General features: G+C 34.8%; 1 protein-coding gene across 2 annotated transcripts; it reads right to left on the bottom strand.

The window, feature by feature from the left end:
- Positions 1-574: 574 nt before the first annotated feature.
- On the bottom strand, positions 575-21,713 carry LOC132556613 (uncharacterized). Of its 2 annotated transcripts, XM_060221044.1 has the most exons (12): positions 21,414-21,713; positions 17,053-17,352; positions 16,017-16,271; positions 14,900-15,142; positions 12,859-13,146; positions 10,760-11,092; positions 9,528-9,638; positions 4,880-4,922; positions 4,483-4,517; positions 3,503-3,539; positions 2,274-2,623; positions 575-2,146 (listed from the first exon to the last, which is right to left on the bottom strand). In XM_060221044.1, the coding sequence occupies exons 1-12, from the start codon at positions 21,466-21,468 to the stop codon at positions 2,106-2,108; spliced, it is 2,091 nt and encodes a 696-aa protein (XP_060077027.1). In that variant the 5' UTR covers positions 21,469-21,713; the 3' UTR covers positions 575-2,105. The 2 variants fall into 2 exon arrangements, with proteins under 2 accessions (XP_060077027.1, XP_060077028.1); XM_060221045.1 differs by lacking the exon at positions 16,017-16,271.
- Between the last annotated feature and the right edge of the window lie 1,416 nt (positions 21,714-23,129).

Below are 23,129 nucleotides of genomic sequence, written 5' to 3'. Positions count from 1 at the left end.
TCCAATATGCATATTATAGAGTTTGGGTTGGACATTGGACTAGCGCGTATTTCTATTAGAAATCACTGACTGAACTATATCTTCCAACTAAAGATACAAATTCAAATAAGCTTCAATTGCCAATTTTAGGACAGAATTAAATTAGATGATAGGAATTCTTGTACACGATTTTTATTTGCACAATATGTCATAAATAACAGAGAAGTATATTCTATTCACAAATATATTTATACTTTATTTTTATTTTTTTTTCTAACGTATTTACGTTGGATGTTTAGCAAACATTTAAGTTGAACGTACATATTTCAGTGTGTTACAATGCAATATTCTTGTTTGATAATGTCGTTGTCTATTACTCCAGATTCATATATATACATGGTTAAGACTTATAAAAATTCACGAAACACTAATAACGTATGAATGTAAAGAAAAATATTCTATCATCAAATTCATTATTTCTATTTTTGTCAACATGTTATTTGATTTCAAATACGATAATTAAAGAAAACATTTATTTCTTAAATATATCTTATTTTATATGACTTTTATGTATAACACAAACTCGTCTCTTGAATAAGTGATATTTTTACATGAAAACGAATATTTGAACCGTAATTATTAATTACATTGTCAAATCTAGAATAACGCCTATTGATTAAAGGGGAGATAATGATTATTATCTGTTTATAATACACGTATTCCGTAAATTTACTTCTTCTGGCACAATACATTTTATTGCAATATCAATTTTGAACAAATAAGCGCAATGATGAATTCCCGCATACAAAACAATTTCATACAACATACAAAACTTGTATTAGAGCGATTCTATCTTAGCAATACATTAAGCGCTATAAAAAGATGACCACTAAATGTACGTTGACAATGAATATATATATCATATATTATTTTTCATATTCATGTAGTGTTTTTAACTGAGTTTGTAGACGATATTTGTTGGACATCATGTCAAAGCTGAAATGATTTGTTTTAAAAAATGTTGTAATTAAATGTATTGCTCACCAGTTTTTGAAATTACTGAAAAACTCCCTGGAAACACAATGTGGTAACAGCTTGGCATAAACGTATGAAATACATTTCATTTTTAATAATTTTTAATTTTGTTTTGAAAGGCATTATATACATATGGTATAATAATATTGACCCATGCTTATAAAACATCTAAAATACCACATGTTTTTATCTTATTTATCATTGTTGATATTGAGCTGTTTTAAAGGGTAATAAAATAAATCATAAATGATCAATAACATGCAACATATACACGAGACATAAGACAGGGACAGAACATGTTAATCCTGGACTTGACCAATGCAGTGACAGGTGCCCAGTGGAAAGAAAATAATCAAAATTGTGATACTTCATAATTTCTTTTGAAAACATCAACGGTATTACAAAAACAAAATATGTTTAATTATCAAAATACCTTATTTGTCTATTTATATTCAGCATGTCTTTCGAAAAAGGTTAACATAATCTCATCTTCGGTTACCTAGACGACGGGGCATTTGTGTCATTATGACAATTCCAAACTCTGGAATGGACATACTAAGTCATTCAAGTTTCCTTACTAGACAAGCCCACTTACACATTCACACTATCTTTGAGTATATTGACAACATAGAGTAACTGAGAACTCAAGTCATAAGGCATTCAGACATTCGAATTCCTAATCCAGACGATGTCAGCAAAATATTCAATTTCAGGGACGATACAAGTCATCAATATAATACTGAGTCTTCGAAACAATCACAATTCCATATATTCCACATATGATATTCCATTTTATGTAACAGACAGATTCACTTTCGGTCGTTATGACTACAACATTTCCTCGACTAGGTCTGGATAATAAGATCTCCATTGTGGAGTCACACATCCTTTCATGATACAGGGATAATTGAAATCTTCACTTTCCGTTAGCTGAGATATATCTCCATCGTATTCTGTAATTGTGGCAGTCAACAGTCGCTGTGTCATTAACAGCTCGTGTCTTCTCAGTTTATTATTATTTAAATCATGTAACTTTTCGGGATTTTTTTCTGTCACATGCTATGAAACATAACATTCCATCCTAAACTCCGTCATATTTCTTTGGTTTCTGAAAAAGCCCCATTTGTATGAACTGAAAATAAAATGAAATTACAAGAGTAATGATTGAAACGTCAGCAAATCATTCATAAAATTTAACCACATTTAATAACACAACTGTCATACCTTAAATAGTTTGTAAACAATAGTTCAATACTCACCTTCTTTCTTTCTGCGCTTCTTCGGCTTTCCTGATCGTGGCTCTTTTGGCGCAGGTTTTGGAGCAGGTTTTGGCGCAGGTTTTGGTGGCTTTCGTTTTTCTTTGTTATATGCATTGTGAATGCTCCCCTTTGCAATATTTACATTTTGGTAGAGACAAGAAGCTTCCGCTGCGGTAGAGGCTGCTTCTAGTCCTGTTTGCGAACTTTGAAAGTCTGCACCCGTATCTGTTGCTTGCTCATCAATGGTTTTTGCTTTTAAAAATTCGTAGGTCTGGTCCGGTTGGTTTTGAAGGTTTCCATAGGGATTTTCGGGTGCCACCGGCTGCCTTATTTGAAGAGGTGTGTACACACTATCAAAAAGTAAACAACTGAAAGTAAAACTCAGCCCCTCTAGCTCCGTAGAATGAGGGAACATATTTCGTAACTTCCATATGAATTGGAAACTTTTTATAAAATTCAGTTTTCGTGGAATTTCATGGCCGTTTTTGTGTGTTTAATTACTATTTCAGAACAATTTTCACAATATCTCAGACATAGATAAAACAGATTGACAACCAACAAGTAAATGGTCATAAGATTTGTAATCCTATAATGCAAAAGTAATAATATAAATGAACATTGAATATGAAAAGGTAAAATGTCATTCATTTTAACGTGGATTCAACTGGCAAAATTAAGGAGGTGTAGCGTGTACACTAAAGACTGTATAATTGTCTGACTCCCTAAAGGAATTAACTTACTATTAAAACTACAAAACATGAAAGACAACTTCATTGCAAACATTTTCATTTAACTCTCACAAACTTTTTATTACATATGTTGTCAAATTTGACCTTTCTATTTTCTATGGTTGTCAGAACAAGACATCGATTCGGACCAGGACCACACGGCTATAGTTAATATTGTGTGCCTCTTACGATGAAATGTCGGAGAGATGAAAGCACAACTACTGTGCTACTTAAATTTTAAGATATACAATCTTGATATCAGAAACTTAGCATGAAGGGTTCCAACTACCTATCTGTGATTGTAGTTTGTCTCTGGCTGATCACAGTTACTTGTCAGCAACCCCTCTCCCCTTCCTCATATAAAAAAACGTCAAATTATGCGAGCTCAGCAAGGGTCGGCAATGCTTTAAATTATTAAAAACAGATAGAAATACTGTTTGTCCTTGTAAACCTACCATTGCCACCAATCTCGCGTGATTACACTCGTTTTCATAAACCTACCTTGGGTCATAAGACATCCCATCAATCGTCTGAGTATCTACAAGACGGGTGAGAAGACAACATCATCATAATGATTGTGATATGCATTGCATTTCGAAAATAAAAAGAGAATGGAAAAGGCATTGTTTGTACAAAGGAAATAGTTTCCAAGTATTTTGTATATATCTATACGAATATATCACTAATTCTTAACGAGGACATAGTCATCAAGATGCCCCGCCCATGTTCATTTGTAACATATATACATTTAAAGCTAGCAAGATGTAAAACTGGAAAAGATATCAGCCAATCAGTTCACAGCAGCCTCATTAAATATGCACAGAATTTGCCGATCATCAAATTTGAACAAGGAATTAAGGTAACAAATCTACCAAGCAAATTTCGTATTTTGTTCATTTGTTCCTTCAAACGATAACGTGCGAAAAGCATTCAGTTAGAGTGCTGAAAGATATCAGTCAATCAGGTCACAGCAGTCTCATAAAATATTCATAGAATTTGCCGAAAATTGAACCTGAACAAGGAATTAAGTTTCATCAAAACCTGACTAGTCCTTCACACGAAATTGTGTAGAAAAATTCCGTAGATTAAAGAAAAATCAGTCAATTAGGTCACAGCAGCCTAGTTAAATATGAGCAGAATTTGCCGTGGATCGAACTTGGGCAAGGGATTACGGTTACAAGGGTACCAACCAAGTTTCATCAAAATCTGACCAGTCCTTCAAAAGATATCACGTCGAAAGCTGTATCCAGATGTACGGAAGGACCGACGGTCGGAAGATATTTGAATATTCCCGCCAACTTTGTTAGGCGGAGGATAACAAAACATGACCGCAGTAAACCTCAACTTTCTGTCCAAACAAGGCTATATCTACCAGTAGGTAGACACATGGTTTGCACAACATGGTAACTCCGCCAACATATGACCTTTATTGGTCAGTGGGCAGAGGAAATGACATGTGATCAATGCAATACGCTACTTACCACTGTAGTTTTCAACATCATTGTCCCCTGTGTCACTGAAACATGAATATATTAAGTGTTAAAACGCTTTTCTTTGAAGTATGAATAGCATTAAAATTCATCATTAATTTCCATTTCATTCTTTTCTCATTAAGCCTTGATAGGCTGAAGTTGTATTGTTTGTCTTTCATCCTGATAACAGTAATTTAGATATATTCTTTGTAAATGTTATGATAACCACCTGATATAAAGAATACTTTAAGCTTTGAAATAAAATCAGTGGTGTATTCGTTTATAAAATTCCAATTCTAGCAAGCATTTACTACCCTTTATATTTTTGCATTAGCGTACTGATCAAACACTGTGCCAATATAGAAGAACCAGAGAGCCACTCAAAACATGTTTCTTAAACAATTACCTTGGTTTTTCTTTTTCTTTTTGTAAACATTTTGGCAGCCCGTCTGATAAAAAAAGGATGGGATATGTGATGTTGACATGTATAATCATGATACATACAGGTAACCAAGCTTAAATATACAGAGAGGGAGAGACAGAGAGAGACAGAGAGTGCGTTAAGGTGACCAATTCAATGTAGCAGAATGCTACAAACACCGAAAAGCTATGTCGTTCTATTTGAAACCTAAATAACTTAATTCACCGACCGATGTTTTCAATGGACAATATTATGTATAAGATGAATGGAACATTGTGAATTTTCTCATCTGTTACAGTAACGATTCTGTCATAACTGAGGCTTTTTCGTATATCCTGGCGTAAACATTATTGTGTGCATTAATTCAGATATTAATTCAATCTTCGTGTGTTCTATATCTCACTGTTACATGGATTTAAATATATTCAGGACATATGGTCACCAATGCGCGCATGGATATGCGTACAGTGAGCGTGCGAGCGTGCGAATGATAGGTTTATCCTTTATTCCCGCTACCTGTGTGAGGCTTACTCGCACAGGTGTCACTCCTGTGATACCTCCTATGCGCGGTTCCCAGGTAAGTAACCTATGTCACTCCTTGTACAGTCTATCTAATTGATTTTGAAAGTTAAGGTGATAGATTGAGTATGTAAGGGTGTGAGAACAAAGATTTATTTTAAGAACATGCAATTTGATTTGTAGGTTCTTGAATCTATATAAATTCAAAGAATAAAGAGCCTGTGAAGTATTTTGTAATTACCCGGCTGCATCAGGTCGCACCGGTATCTGTTTCAATAATTAATTGTTCTTGCGCATGCGTATTGATTCCGATATTTCAAATACAGTTAGCAAATGAAAACGGATCGCGTCGAACAGAAACGGAAAACGAACCTAAACGTAAACGCAAACGGACGTAAAAGCAAACGGTAAAAGATTCAGAACGGAAACGATCTTTACGCATTAAGGGTGAACGGAATGCTTTCTGTGGGACTGCTAAACGGTTTGGGACTTGTACAAGCTAGATATCAAACTGATAGGGCTTTCGGTTGAATAGTTTAATAAATTTTACTTCCAGGGACATTTCATTTCGCAAACTTTGAAGGGATTCATCAGCTTTCAGCTTAAGATCATGATTCAAGGCAATTTGGGTATTTGAAAGAACAAATTTTGTTCCTCTTACCTGAAACATGAGTGAAAGTTATTTCGTTTCCCTAAAAATATTGGGCGCCACACAGGGAACCAAAGTTTAATGTCTTTGTACTAAAGTAACAATACAGTGTTTGATAAAGAAAACCCCAATTTACTTCTACTATGAATATATATATATATATATATATATATATATATATATATATGTGTGTGTACGTACTTATGGATATAAGGATACATCTGAGTTCGTGATAAATAAAATGTCATACTTATATGACGTATTTACTAATCACGAGTCTAAACAGATACTGGGACCACATTCATAATTAGATCTTTAAAAATAAATCCCATTGATTTTCACATACATTACGCATCATGACTTTTTTTTTTATTTTTGTAATTTTCATTTAGTTGTATTTTCGTTTAATGTTTAAGCACTATATTTAAATAGATATATGTCAGGTATTTACACGGGATAGGTCTCAACGCGTATCACTAATTAAATATCATGTCTTTATTGGCAATTTCAAAATGAAATATTTAACGATGTGTACGCTATATAAGCCTTATTAGATCGGGGCACAAGATGTACGTCTATCATAGTCAGAGAAATACAGGTACAGCTAGGACTCCTCTTCACCACAAGGTGTCCCAAACCATCGACGACCCCAAGCAGCAACCGGCTTTAACGTGCCACACTCAGATAACACCTAAAACGTATCAAGTAGCAAGTGCACCTGTCGGCATAGAAAGATCACCAACAGGTAACACACTGGCTTCCGAGTTACATTTTGTTGACATTAGATTTAGTTTCGAAAATTGTTTTTTCATTACATAATTTATTATTTTTATCTTATTTCAAATCGGTTTTTTTTCTGACGATGACTCTCCTACATTTCATTAATCAGTTAATTAATTAAAAGCATTTTGAGATATATATATTTACGAGATTTTAAGACACGAGTCTTTCGAGTTTTTATTTTTGTGAGCCTTGGTGAGCGGAAATTAAAACTTCGAAACAAGTTTCATAAAATCACACAGAAAGATCACATACTTTCTGTTTCAATCCTGTAACTCAGAGAAGTGACATTTTAACAAATTTTAAAGTAAATATATGGTGACATAAATGATCAAAGGCAGTAAGTTTGTTGCACCATCTTCAACCCATATCATGTCATCACATTCGGTTTCTGACTATCATACTAGCGACATACATGCCAAATTAGAGGTGGATGAGGTGCTAGGAGGATTCAAGCAGCTAACATAGATTTTAACATTATGTAGTAAATACAGGTGTCCAATATACAATACAAACATATATGATAGTGATGATAAAGAATCGTGTGGTCGAAAGTGATATCCCAAAGAAACGGTGAGGTTTGTTCGTGGTACGGCTTCAGTTATAAAGACTTCACCAAAACTTAATACATATTATCTTCAAACTATTATGACGTGTTTCGATTATTAAATGACCATTGAAGTCTCCGTTACCTTTTTTCAAACATTCGGATTAAATTACATTTTTACGAGTACTTGAAAAAAGTACGAAAATTTGGATGTTGATATAGGCATGAAACACTCAGAGATATTCAGACATCTTCGTTGACCGTCATTTTGTGTGTTCTTGGTAATATCATTTTCGAATGGGTCCGCCCGTCTTTATGACTAGCCTCCACCTCTTGGGTTCGAGGCAGTCGCCATGAATGGACCGCACATAGGCGGTTTTTCTCCGGGAACTCAGTCTTTCCTTCACCACCAAACCTAACAGTTCTTAAATGACCCTGGCTGTTGATAGGACGTAAAGCAACAATTAACCTAACATCACTTTCGATGTACAGTGATGATCTGTAAATGATAGGTCACTCATGAAAAAAGTGCTTAAGGTTTATTGATCAGTCGGATTATTTTCGTCATTTCCCTATGTGCTTTTTTCCACGTGATATTCCTCAAGGCTTAGTCCAGCAATGTTATTTATACATATGCTTAAAGAGGTTTAATTGTCTAAGATTAATAATTACTTTGCCATGAAAAAGGTAAGCGATTTTAGTATGTTTTATCTTACTTCTAGCCGAGCTATGCCTTCATTAGGGTACTACAGAATGTTGTCATGGAAACATGCCATCTGTCCCTCGTGCAATCAATGCATGTGTTTGCAGATGTATTGTAAATTGTATGAAAGAACTAATGTGACAAATACTCTGTGTCACTTCAAAAACTGATATTGACTAGAAAGATTTTCAAAGCGAAAAAAAATCGCAGAGAATCATTATTGACTGAAAATATCTAATGATGTTGTTGAAGAGTTTCCTAACTATTGTTTCTATCTTTTTTAGAACTTACGATGAGGTACATTTGCTGTAGTAAACGAAGGTCTTCTGTATTTTTGAATGTGACAAACAGACGCAAGGTTGTTCGGTCCATTCTGCTGACGTTGTGTTTGTCCGGGACTATTTTTCTCATATACTATTTCCTATCTGCAGATTTGATCTTGACAATCCCTAGCTGTGACAACTGTTATGAACTTGCATCTGTTAGCAACCTATCTAATAAGATATGCACTTCAAACCAAACTTTGTCCGCCATTTCTCCTGAGCTTCTTATAATGGTTACATCTACCAATCATGACTATACATCGCGCGAAATTATACGGCAGACTTGGGGAAGCATAGAAGAACAACGGGCAGGGAATTTCAAGGTAGTGTTTGTGGTAGGGAATGATCAGTCGAGGCAGCCGGCCAAACTGACATCGGAACTTTCTACATACGGGGATATCTTGCAAGTAGATGTCACGGAGAATTACAGAAAACTCACAGAAAAGTTGACACCAGCATTTCTCTGGTTTTACCATGAATGTCAAGATATTAAGTATGTATTTAAAGCAGATAGTGATGTTTTCCTAAATGTTCCTTACATATTTAGAATTATCCGAAGATATTATTCAAAGAACACAATCGTTGGGCATTGTTATGAATCGTATGTGAAATCAACCAGGAGACAGAAAAGTAAGTATTATGTTTCTGCGAAGGAGTATTCTGGATCATTGTATCCGCCATATTGTAGTGGAGCTGGGTATCTAATGGACAAATCAACGGTCGCCAAACTGTCGAAGGTATTCCAGGACACACCTGTGTTTCCTATTGGCGATGCATATATTGGGGTTTGTGCGTATAAAACTGATGTCAATGTTGTGAATTTTCCAGGATTCGAAATGTATTGGGTTGATTATGATGAATTCCGGTACTGTCATTGTTTAGGCCTGGTTCACTTATTTAACTCTGATAACATACGAAAGATCTGGAGGCGACATGAACGCTATTGTGGATCTAGATGGAGCCAATGGTCCAGATGGAGCCGTATATATTTCAAGATGGTAAATGTCATTGGTGCCACCTGTAACGTTCTGTACTGAAAAAAATATCGGCTATGCTATCACAAACTAATTTTCACAAAATATATAGTTAACATGTGTAACAAGTCAATATACCTCGTCTTAAGATCCACGCACCCCCGATAAGGAAGAGAACCACCATCACCACCAGCAGAATTACAGTCGACACCATCCATCCATTTGCCTTTCCAGTTGTAGAAACGGAAACTTTCGAAAAGAATAAAAAGAAATCAATTGTATTCAAATATTTCTTTCTTGATTAAAGTCTCATTTTGAGAACTCATTAAAGCGTTATTTTGAAAATTCATTAAAATGTCATTTTGAGTACACATTTAAGTGTCATTTTGAAAATTCATTTAAGTGTCATTTTGAGTACACATTAAAATGTCATTCTGAGTACTCGTTAAAGTGTCGTTTTTAGTAATCATCACAGTGTCATTTTGAGTACACATTAAAGTGCCATTTCGAGTACTCATTAAATTTTCATTCTGAGTACTCGTTAAAGTGTCGTTTTTAGTAATCATCTAAGTGTCATTTTGAAAATTCAATAAAGCGTCATTTTGAGTACTCATTAAAATGTCATTTTCAGTTTTAAGTGTCATTTTAAGTGTCATTTTGAAAACTCATTAAAGTGTAATTTTCTTACTCGTTAAAGTGTCGTTTTGAGTACTTATATAAGAGTCATTTTGAGTACACATTAAAGTGCCATTTTGAGTAATCGTTAAAGTGTCATTTTGAGTTTTAATTTAAGTGTCATTTTGAAAACTCATTTAAATGTTATTTTTAGAACTCATTATAGTGTCATTTTAAGTTATCATGTCTCAGCTGTATAACAATTTGAAATGATGAAGTTGGCCACAAGGAGGATTATAAAACATAGTGTCGCTTGTGATCAAATCTCTGTCATTTAATTTCTTTGTTTAATGTCGATAGTAGTTACCCAAGAGTTTCGAGTGCAACCACAATGTCGGGCAGATTTCTTTTATCAATCGAGGACGCTATAGAAATTATTCTACCAAATAAAATTGTTTTAAAAGTAAAAGTTATCAGAATCAGCAAGGACAAACTTAAAAAACGGTTGGAAACTAAAACAGACAATAGTAGAATTTGTAACATCATAACCAGTGGATTTGGGCGGTAATCTGCTCGGATTTTAGTATGACCATAGAACGTCTGTTTTTCAATAACTTCAGCATTCAGGGAATACTCAACATATATCCTTGTCTTCCCAAAGCACGGATAATAGATACAGTATTGCCCATCATCCTGTCAATCTTTAGTTCTGTCATAGTTGTGAAAATTGTGTAAGCAATTGGAAATAGACTTACCCCGGTCAATTCTGAGATGAAACACCCTTTTCTGCTCTGAACTCTCCAAATGTACGATGTAGTAGCCGAAATCCCAAGACGTCACTTCCGCTATTGTCGCCTTGATACGATGAGCTTCTATTGTGACGTCGGTTGAGAAGAACTTCGTGTGAAAATCGGTTACTTCCAAAGTGATGTTGCCCCGGTCTGGTGTAACCAACTCTCCCGAAGTCATGTTGTACAACATGACAGTTATTTGTCCGCTTGAAAACTGAACGAAATCCACAAGGAACGTGATTCCCGCACCCACGTCTCCCGTCTTGGTATAGAGGGCTTTGAGATCGTGGGGTGGGCCTGAAACCATAGTAACGATGTTTATAATGAAGTTCAATATTCATGTTATCTTTCATTTTCATTCTGATTTCTATCAAAAACATATTTTGATCAGTTCTATATTAAGTTGTTTGGGGGAAGTAAACGCCTTTTATCGCGACAAAATCCTATTAACTCAGCATTCACGTGAGTCGCCATTCCTTACGGATTCCTACTTCGGACTAAATAACCTATGGTGTGGTCTCTGCTTGTGGCTGCCTATTCTGTCTATGTATTCTGTAGCAGTCGCAAAACAGACTTATTTCTGAAGTTAGTGTCTTCAGTACCGACTGTAGTTTACTCTTACTTTTGAAGCAGATGACTGTAACTTCAAGTTACTTCTGAAGAAAACATCAATTATGTCGGTCGTTGTCCATTCTTACGCCTGAAGATAATGTCCTTCCAAGCCCACTATTACCTCTGAAATACCGTTTAGTTGGTTAACTTTGCGGATCTTAAATTTCGCGGTTGTTCCAATTTTGACAGGTTTTACATTTCTTTGAATAAAATACCCTGAACACAGACATAACAGCTATTTCATTCACTTAAAAACCGTTCGGTGTCGTCTATATTTATCGACCGCCAACAAAGCAAAACGAATTTCCCGTGCCGATATTAAGAATAATGTCTAATTATAGTTTTTTTTGTTATCATATGACATAGAGAAATACTCATAATACATTATAATGTACTGTTATTATCGTGCAGCTGAATATTCGTGATCTTTCAATAAACTTACTATTTCGTTGATATTTGATTTTGTATATAAATCTAACTCAATAAATCGACTTAGGCTAACTCAACAGTTTGTGGAAATTCCACTTAATTGATTAAGAGTACCTATTGGATGAACGAAAATAAATACCCAAAATTAAGGATTTCACATCATGTTGAAAAATTATATAATGTTGATATGTTACCGTTAATTATTAAATATTAAGTTTCAACAGATCGGTATGTTAGCCTGCAATTGGAACTGCCAGTTCGGGATAACCTTCCACATACTGCCAGATTCTATGAATTGAACTTCGATAATTCGAATTTCTCGATGTATCGAAGTTTTTGTCCGGTCCCAAATGTAAATTCTATATACTACTACTGACTTACCCCCTTATGAATCGAAGTTTTATCAATCGAACTTTTCGATGTATTGAAAAAGAACACAGATTGATCTGTCAACCATGCGTTCTCCATGCGTTGACTCAGACTAGCCGTTTTCAGAGCATGTTAACGTAAACACGCATTTTCGATTTCTCGTTGACTTCTAATTAAAGTTATGGTTTTTTTAATTTTTTCATGAATGAAAATATTTTGTTTTTTAAAAGATAAAAATGCACCGTTTAATTTTCACTTGTGTTTTGATATTTGTTGTATTCGCTCAGGTAGGATATTGTGTCTTTAACTGCAACTATAGCCATGAACTTATAAACATCGACATAACCCACCATGAATGATTCGAAGTCTCAATGTCTCGAAGTATATTTGGTAGTCCCCTGAACATCGATGTTTGACTATCTTCGACGGTGGCGGAAACCAGCTTATGTTCTTAACTTCTTTCTTATTTTCAACGGATAAGTCTTAAAAGCTGCATTTACCATAATTGATATTCGTAACTATCTCAGGTTGCCCTTCGTTCAGTCTAATGTATAAAGTATCTTATTAAAATCCAACAATATTTACCATGTTTAATATGACCATAATTTTTTCTAACTTTAGTTGTAATTACCGTAGTCACTATATTTACTTACCGTTGACCCTAAGGGTCGTCATTTTACCGGTGATGATAGTCTCTCTTTCGCGGTTCCACACACCATTGGACACGGAACAATAATATAAACCATTATGCATGTAAGACAGACGAGGTATATGCATGATTCCATTGCTGCTGATGTTTCCTGTCTGAATCCTTTCTCCTTTGATTTCTTGGTACCATTCATAAAAGGTGTAATTGGCGGGAACTCCGTTAACTCTACATCTTAACCATGCTTCCTTCCCCTCCTCAATTTGTCTTGTGGTGGCAAATATATCAGGGTGGTCTAGTGACAGTAGAAAAGAAAATTGGTTTGAACGGCCAATAATTGTCCTTTCATGCTAAGACATAAAAACATTTTTTTATGATATATGGGTATTATAAATTACCACAGCATCAACTGATCAGTACAATTGTTCTTAAACAAAACATTCAACGTGTTTTGGTTGGTTGACATAGTGAACTTTGACTGGGACTAAAACTCGTCGTACAAGTCATCATGACGAACTCTCAAAGTGAGGACATGTCAGCACTTAAGGATTGTACAAAAGACACACAAGTGAATAGAACTTTCTCTGATAGAGTACAGATACATTAAGTCCGAACAATGAAGTAAACTGCATCATAAAGTTGTTTCGTCCTTCTAGGACTCGTCAGTGATATTACATCATACAGCTTTTAAGTCCTTTTAGGTCTCATAAGTGATGCTACATCGTACAGTTGTTTCGTCCTTCTAGGTCTCGTCAGTGATGCTACATCATACAGTTGTTTCGTCGTTCTAGGACTCGTCAGTGATGCTACATCATACAGTTGTTTCGTCCTCCTAGGACTCGTCAGTGATGCTACATCATACAGTTGTTTAGTCCTACTAGGTCTCGTCAGTGATGCTACATCATACAGTTGTTTCGTCCTTCTAGGTCTCGTCAGCGATGCTACATCATACAGTTCTTTCGTCCTTCTAGGTCTCGTCAGTGATGCTACATCATACAGTTGCTTAGTCCTTCTACGTCTCGTTAGTGATGCTACATAATACAGTTGTTTCGTCCTTCTAGGTCTCGTCAGCGATGCTACATCATACAGTTGTTTCGTCCTTCTAGGTCTCGTCAGTGATGCTACATCATACAGTTGCTTAGTCCTTCTACGTCTCGTTAGTGATGCTACATCATACAGTTGTTTCGTCCTTCTAGGTCTCGTCAGTGATGCTACATCATACAGTTGTTTCGTACTTCTAGGCTCGGTAGAGATGCTACATCATACAGCTCTTTCGACATTCTAGGTCTCTTCATTGATGCTACATCATACAACTGTTTCGTCCATTTAGGACTTGTCAGTGATGTTACATCATATAGTTGTTTCGTCCTACTAGGACGCTGTAGAGATGCTACATCATACAGCGTTTCGTCGTTCTAGGACTCGTCAGTGATGGTACATCATACAGTTGTTTCGTCCTTCTAGGACTCGTCAGTGATGCTACATCATACAGTTGTTTCATCCTTCTAGGACTCGTCGGTGATGCTACATTATACAGCTGTTTCGTCCTTCTAGGACTCGTCAGTGATGGTATGGGACTCAGTTTTAGGAATGATCGATTAGTAAACAAGGTACATGTGTACATTCTGAACCGCGCCACTTCTTGAATGAAGTAAAACGTGACATGCAGGTTATTTCCTTATGGAAGTGGTTAGTAATTACAACAACTTGTACCTTATTATCGAACTATCAAGGACATTATCTCTAAAAAAATTTCCTCCAGAATGACAATGTAAATTAGATAGTTGTTCCTATGTATCACAACCACATTTTAACAGGTTTTGATATATAAACATGTCTTCTATAACATTTTCTAGGGGTTTCAAAAGATTATTAAAAGGAAGGTATTCACTAAGATAATGTAAACACGTGACAGGCCACTAAAATGGTATGTAACAATGAAACAGATCCTTTCAGTCCTTTTATAGTTATCTCATATAAATCACCAATTCGAAAATATCAACAATCTTCATCTAAATGTCTACAACAAAACCTGTATCCACACTTACATTTGACTGTAATACTGATGGACTTGACAGCTCTGCCTATAACATTTTCGGCAGAACATGTATAGCCGCCTGTATACTGCCTGTTAGCAATTCCCAACATTAAAACCGGCAGACTATTGTTCCATTTGTAAGTACAGTTCGGTTTGCAATCGGCACTACAACTGATATTGGGCATCTCATCAAGGCCTTCTATAGGTTCATAATGGAGATTCTTGGGCGACAAAGATACGGAACCCGGACCATCTGTCAAATAAACACGGTTCATTTTAAATTTTAATCGTTTTACAGTTGATCGTAGTTGATCTTGTTGATTACAGAAACGCACATGTGGGCAGAATGTAAACTATCTAGGAAAAACACATATGTCATAATACCCTCTTATCATTTCCACTCTCTAATAGAGCCAAGGATGTCATAGCAAAAGGTGGGTTGTTCCAATTGTAATCGTGATCCGATAGTCACCATGCCTTTTTGTCACTGATTTGTCTTCACACGAAAATTACAAAATTCTGAAATATACGCAATTAGACGCGATTTTCGTTGATGAATTACCCGAATATACCTTCTATAGTGAGTGTTCTATAGCAAGTTGATTTGAACGGCAGGAAACGTTCGTGGGGCATTTAATTGATTGCAAAATAATAAGACATGTGTAAATCCGCAATATAAAACTTTTACTAAATTGTTACCATTTCCCATCTTCGATTGTCCCAGAGTATTTCGAAAAATACAACTGTTCCGAACGGACGACACGATAAGTGATACAGACTATCTGTTACATAGATGAATGTGTTTGTATAACGTCGGCAATCAGGAATGTAAAAGTTGACAATGGGAGCGAAATTCCCGGAAATCATTTATCCTCTTTTGTACCGACCACGAAATTTTAATTCGTTAATTTTTTTTATATTTTCTTTTTTTTTCGCTTTAAATGCAAATACTTATGGAAATGTCTTTGTTGTTATACCGTTCATTACAGTATGATTTACAACTTTCAATCAAAACTATTGATACCTTCACAGGAATATTTGCTTAATAAGTATTAGGTTTTACAACTAAATTTACAAAAATTATATACATTGTAGCATCATAACATAAACAAACGTGGTATACTTACAATTTACTATGAGCTGAATTTCAGCACTAGTATTTCCTAAATCATTACCAACAGTACACTTAAAGACACCGGTATCTTCTCTATTTGCCCGAAACTTGAACGATGAGGTAGATGACACTATAAATCCCTGGCTCTTAGTCCAAACGTAGAACAACGGTGGCGGGTTACTTCTACCAATACAATTTAACCTTACGGAGGCTCGTTCGCTAACTGTATATGGGGAAATCGCTGGTGATAAGTCGATGGTAGGCTTATCTGCAAGACCACAGGTTTAAAGCTGACGTGTTTGTACTGGTTGATATCATAGAAATTTTGAGAGCAAATGAGTAGAACAAGCAGAATATGAAATCTCTATCACATAGTACAAGGTTTGCCAAACTTTAGAACAATGGAATCGGACTTCCTATGCGTAGTGCGTTCTCGCTATCTATATAAATAAAGGGATATTGTTCTATTTAATTAACGTTGCCATGTTACGGGGTGGCCTGTTTTGTTTGTTTGTTTTTAAGGCTGGATATCGATTTAACTTCGACAACTGAGACAAAAATTGAAAGCATGAATATTAAATGTAATTTAAAAAAGTAAAAAAAAAACATTCAAATATCGTAAATTTTTGTTAAATACAAAAAGCACAATTTCTCGCTATTTACAAGTATAAATTCGTGTGACATCCTGAACATACAATGAATGGAGGGACCGCAGACATGGAGAAATATCTTTTCGTATTCACGCTTGAGATAAAACCGCGAAAAAATTTACCTCAAAATGTTCGTGCTACCTTATTGAGAGATTTGCAATTTTCATAATTTTATCCTGAACCCGGAAGTATTGCTATTTCATATTTAGATACAGTGATCTTGAAATGCGAAGTGGTATCATAACAAAAGACAACAAGAAAATACCGACATGTCAGCACAATCAAAATCTAAATTCAATCAAACTGTAGCAAAATATAAACGGGAAAAGGAGGTTGACACGGAATACATTCCAAATGTTCCGGAAGAGTAAGCGGCTTTTGTAAATTAGCAATACTTACATGTGATATTTAGCCTGTTTGAGACTGTTTTTGCAGCAGAAGATTGGCATTCTACTAAGCCTCCTTGATCGTTCCTATTCGCGGTGAAAGCCAGGGTACTCCGAGTAGTGGTAGAAGATGCTTTAGTAGTAACACCTCTGGTTATTTTGATGCCACTCTTCACCCACGTGACAGTATGAGGGTAAGTCCCAGTGTAGTTAACACATTGAGAAATGGTACATATTAAATTAACCATGGTACCTTCTGGATACGGGTTGAAGGCATTCAAAGCTGCGGTACATGTTCCGCTGACGAGGATTGCTGAAAAATAAAAACTGGAGTCTTAAAGATATATAACTTATATACATTTTACTTTGAATGGTATTCGTTTGAATAATTCAAATTAAATTGAAGACTATGTAAAACAAATTATGTACGTCCTCTTCATAGAGAGAACCATGATAAAACACATACGCAGTAGCATTTCGTAGTTTAAGAGAATTTCATATTTAATAGAAATATATAGGAAGTTATGTAGAATGAAACCAGTTTCAGTAATTTTTTCTTTTGAGTTTAAAGCTTCAGCGGTAAAGGTTTTCTGTATATCTTTATATGTGTTTCTTTATTCTTAATTTGAATCTATTCATTTTCAAAACCCACTACATGGTATAGAATAAACTTTATCGATTTTACAATTGCGAAACAAGCTAGACGTTGGTATTGCTCGGAGAAAACCCACGCGGTCGGGCAAGTCTCCCCTATACTTTTTCCTTTTCCTCGGGACAATGAAAAACAACAAGAAAATATCAACAGAATCATAATTCAAACTCAAATCCAATAAAACTAGGGCAAGATATGAACGAAAGAAAGGTTTACATGGAGAGTCCTTCAAAAAATACAAAGAGACTAAGACCATATTTTCCAAAATTAATGTTGTTTAGATGTATTCTTGTGAAGGTTAGAATTCCACTATCAACGAGGAAAGTCCGTATCCTTATCATTGATAGGCAATGTAAATAGTTGTAAAACTGAAACATGAAAGATTGTGTAATATGTAGATGGGGTTTCTCTCGTCATCAAGCCAGTATAATTCTTTTGTACACAGGCAATGTAATAATGTCTGCAGGCAAGGAACAAGTTATTGGACGCTTTATCTACAGGCACAATAACATACCAGACATGTAAATCTTGAAGCGAACCTTGGTGGAAGGCATGTGAGTTACAACTGCGCCACCCGAGCACAGGAAATGCTATCATGTGTACACAATTGACTGCCTGAACACGCCGGCACAAATCCTCAACATGTAACATTGTTACATAATTTTAACAGACCGGTCCGAGTGTGAAGTGATCAACGATAAACGAAAACACCGGAAATTAATTGTTTTTGAGTTGCTAATTTAGGTATTGATGAGAAATGGTGTTTTGTATATTGAGCTGTAACCTCTATAAACAACATTATTTTGTATTCAATAGAAATTGAGAACTAAATAAAGGTTTGCTTAAAATGTATTGCTGTCTCGTCCATTTTGTACTCTTCAGTATATGCTTGCGTGTGAAAACTTCCTAGGTAGCAGAGAAAAATTATAACTGGCCGAAAGAAAGGCTAAATATACATACAGTGGGAGAGGATGCAATAACCACACAATGAAATAAATTGCGTTTTGTTTGTTTCTTTTTTTTACTCAAAATACGTCTGTAAGTATAATGATGATACAACATAGACGGATTCGTATGACAAAAGTTACTTACTGTATATCAGAACAGTTTATTGTTTCAGATTTACAATGTAATTTTACAAAAGTATCATTAAAGCCACAAAAATATTGTGTTCCTCAGTCGCATCCAAGGTTTCAACATTTAGGTCCCTTGCATCACTACAAATTCCCAGACGGACGAATCAGTTGGACTCTACTGTATGCAGTTACATGGTGAGGAAGTCATTTTCAGCTGTATTTTGATAATTCTATATTTGGACCATATCTTAAAAAAAAGAGTAATTTTTATATCAAAATGAAATAATATATATAGAAAATGTGACGTTTGAGTGCGCGTCCGCTCTTAAAACGGAAGTCAGGTCTTCTCAGAACACTTACTTTCACTTCTGGTCAAACACGTCTTATCTGAGGAGGACATTCATTGAGGAAGTAAACAGATACACAACAGGGAATGTGAAATAGCGAGGAAAGCACCCTTTATATAAGATAGTTTAGAATTTAATACAATTTCAATTGCCCCTCTTCAAAACATAAACGATAAAAATGTGCGTTATAGATCCAGACGAAAATTCTAAAACAAGAGGCCACTCAAAGAAACTGAAAAAGAAATCATGTAATCTGGACATTCGGAAATACTCATTTGGACTAAGAACTATGGACCTATGGAACAGTCTACCAGAAAAAGTAATCCAATCATCAACAATCAGAGACTTTGAAATTAATTTGGACAATCATTGGAAAAATCTCGAACTGAAATTTAACCATCTGGCTCATTGCAATTCACTAATTGGAAGTGACTATATAATTTAATTGTATGATTATTATTGATATGGATATAGAGGCACTGTGTGCCTGCGTCCATTAAATATCCTTATAAATCCTAATAAAACATAATTAAAAATATTACTTTCTTAATGCTAATATCTTATAAGTTGGTTGGATTATACTTCAGATAAATTTTCAATACTATTAAATATAGATGGACCGGATCTTGATATAGTGTTAATACATTTTTACTTTAAAATCATAATTTTCGTGGAGATTTATTTTCGTTGATTTCATCGTACTCGTAATCCACAATGTCTTATTTCCACCAACTGTTATAATCATTATAAGAATTATTGAGTTATATTTATCTACAGAATCAAATATTAAATATGAAAGTAATATTGTGAAAAATCACGCAAATTAATCTCCACATAAATATATGATTTTTCAGTATTCTGATTAATTTTTTTTAAATGTAAGCTATGTCATATGAATTTCATGTGCTTCGTTACAGAAAGTTAACGTTCGTCATTTTAAGTAGATTGTAAATAAACTTTAGCATTTGAAGGATAATGTATAAGTTTATATGTGTAAAAGTTGAATATGACGAATGGGTTTGAAATTGGAAAAAATAAACATGACACTCAATTTTTTATTGTGCGGACTAAAAAACTGCAGTAAAAACTATTTTTTTTTTACCTACCTAAAAATTAAGTTTCAACGATTACTCAGATTGTACTACAGAATACACGGCATAGAGAGTTTCCGATGAAATATCATAAACTAAAGATTCACCAAAAAGCAATAGCTCGAACCTCGTTATCTCGACTCCGTTTAATTCGCAGCATTTCGTGGGTTCCTGCTAAACTTTACACAAAACATTCGAATTCTCTTTAATCGAATACCCGGACATCTCAAAGTTTTCCCAAAATCCCTCCGAGTTCGAGATAACGAGGTTCGAGTGCATTATTAAATGGATTGATAAGTACCGGTTATATCATTGCTGCCAGCATATTTGCATTTAGACATGGAATTAAACATCGATTTCAATTTGACATAAGTAAACAAGATAACACATTTAAGACACCAAGAGATAAAACGGAAACTTGAGGGCTTTATTCCCTAACACCCCCCCCACACACACACACATTATGTAATGTTTGTGTCTTGATAAAAGGGCAGGTTGCCTCGGAAATTTGACAATTCACTTGTCCGTACTGTCGTTATTACCTCATTGATCATATATGAGTAAACAAATACATATCTTTGTTGTTCTGATAGTGTTTTGTGTTAATTCAATTAAGATTTACATTTTTACTATTCTTTTATTTTTTTAATTGATTTTTTTATTGACCATTCCGTATTCGCGTTCAAAAAAGGAAGTTAAAAGTAGTTGCTGCCAATACAAAATATTTATTGATCGGTTTTGTCTCTTCAGCGGTAAATTATCATCATTCTCTGCTCTACATAAAATGAATGAAATATATTAAAAATATTTTGATATAAAGGCACTATTCTCAGGCATGTCTGAGTAATTTTCCCCTGAGAAATAGGGTCATATGACAATAGACACAGTCATTTAACACTTGACAGATACAGTATACATCCTGGACTGAGAAACACTTCATACTTACATATATATATCCATTATTTTCGTGATACTCATCACAAAACACGCGCAAGTTTCTGAACCGTTACAATAGATTTTTGTTTTTGTAAATATTGAATCGGTTACAAAAACAAATCAATAGTAACCGTAAATTGGAACTCGTCCTTATTTATAACTAAAACTGGATGCCTTTAACCTGCATTTCCTTTTTCACAATTTCTTTCGTAATCCCTTCCAGTGTTATGCCTTTCCCTTAGTCCCTCCCAAGACGTCATGCCCCTTCTTACCTTGCGTAAAAACGAACAGAAGTAAAGTCCACATTATCTGTTTTCTGCTTCCCATCGCGTCTGAGGAACACCCGGAAGTACTGTATCTTATAACGTGTTATAAACCTCACTTTCAGTACGACTACACAATAGTGGTGGATACACTTTCCGGACAAGCCTACTCCACATTTCCCTTATTAAGTATAGGCATGTCCTCAATTAACGTAATGCTCATAACTTTTTAAAAAGTCCATATTCTGTTTATTGAAATTCGCTGATAACACCGATCCGCGCACTGTAACAAGGTTTTTGTTCCGGAGTCAAAGTGGTCAGTGAAATATAAAGTTACTTCCTTGTCGATGGTTTCACAGAACCGATAATAAGTGTGTTCCTGTGCACAGGATCAAAGGTTACCACTTAACGATTGTTTACAAATACCAACATTTAAACTGGCGTTTCAGTTAGGCACATCATTTACCTGTACACAAAAGTGTCATAATGGGGACGAGAGCAATGTGTGTTTGTGCCATAACACACCGGTATGTGTCAATAAACACGTGGGCATAAGTATGATAAACTTTCTTAGGTGAATACCGTCCATTAAAACTGATAAGTAAAAAATTAAAGCTGATTGTAAGCAATACTTATTATTTGGTATATAATCAAACATTATCCTTTGAGTATAAGGTCATCTGCTACCATATTTCAAACATTTCTTAGTGTACATAAAATACAACCCTTTCTACATCATTTATTCTTGGCGAATTTACATCAAAATTTAATATTTACATTGTTCTGTTAAAACATGCTTGTTTGCGACAAATATAAAACTTGTATGTTATAAGTTTTACAGCAGTATAACAAAATAAGGTTATATCTTAAGAATAAAACTTCGGACAGTTACATGAATCTATGCTTCTTCAAAAGTAGTAAGCTCAACAGAAATGGAGAAAACGCAGTAAGGAAGGATAAATGTTGTACATACATTAGGCTGATGTTTCTGTGATAATCATTAGGTTTACACCCGATCTGTCCACCCGATTACATAATACTGAACATCTGATTATCATAGCGAATTGATGAGGAGTGTGACTTCAGTGTTATCGTTATTCTAATCACACTGAAGCAACATTGCTCGGATAGATAACAACAAACCAACAAACTAAAACACAAACATTGAAGTATATGATGTGATTCTAACATGATACATAAACAACACAAACTAAAGAAATTAAAAGAAATTGAAAAAAAAATAAAACAAAAAGTAAAACAAAAAAGAGTATTATTAAAATTGGTGTATGCTCTCACAAAACGGTTTATTGGACACAAAATTTTAACAAGGGACAATAACTTTTCAATTTAAAGGTTGCGGGTCCGTAATTTGGTATACTGCAGATACTGTCAATGTGGCTGATTTCTAAACAAAGTTTCATTTTGCTAGTTTGAACTTTGATTACAAGATATGCGACACATTTTTTTTAATAAAGAGCAATAACTCTGTAATTTACGGGTCATGACATCGGTGCACCGCAAACTGTCTTTGTATGAACAACATTTACATAAGATTTTACTAACGTAGTTTACATGCAGGCCAAGTTCCGCTCTGGACACAGAATGTTAACAAAGGGAAATAACTCTGAAATTAAAGGGTTGTGGGCCTTAACATTGTTACACTGCATATTGTCTTCATATGGTCAATGTATACACCAAGTTTCATTATCAATTCAATCAGTTTAA

Source organism: Ylistrum balloti, unplaced genomic scaffold (genome assembly GCF_031769215.1).
Source record: "Ylistrum balloti isolate Yb309-2 unplaced genomic scaffold, AGI_CSIRO_Ybal_v1 Utg370580, whole genome shotgun sequence".
Lineage (NCBI taxonomy): Eukaryota > Metazoa > Mollusca > Bivalvia > Pectinida > Pectinidae > Ylistrum > Ylistrum balloti.
This window is presented reverse-complemented; position numbering and strand designations above follow the sequence as displayed.

Coding starts and splice junctions, on each gene's coding strand:
- LOC132556613 (XM_060221044.1), bottom strand. CDS start 21,468: ATGGGAAGCAGAAAACAGATAATGTGGACTTTACTTCTGTTCGTTTTT. Junction 11,093..12,858: donor GACGACCCTTAGGGTCAACG/GTAAGTAAATAT, acceptor CTATGGTTTCAG/GCCCACCCCACGATCTCAAA. Junction 3,540..4,482: donor TGATGTTGAAAACTACAGTG/GTAAGTAGCGTA, acceptor CCCGTCTTGTAG/ATACTCAGACGATTGATGGG.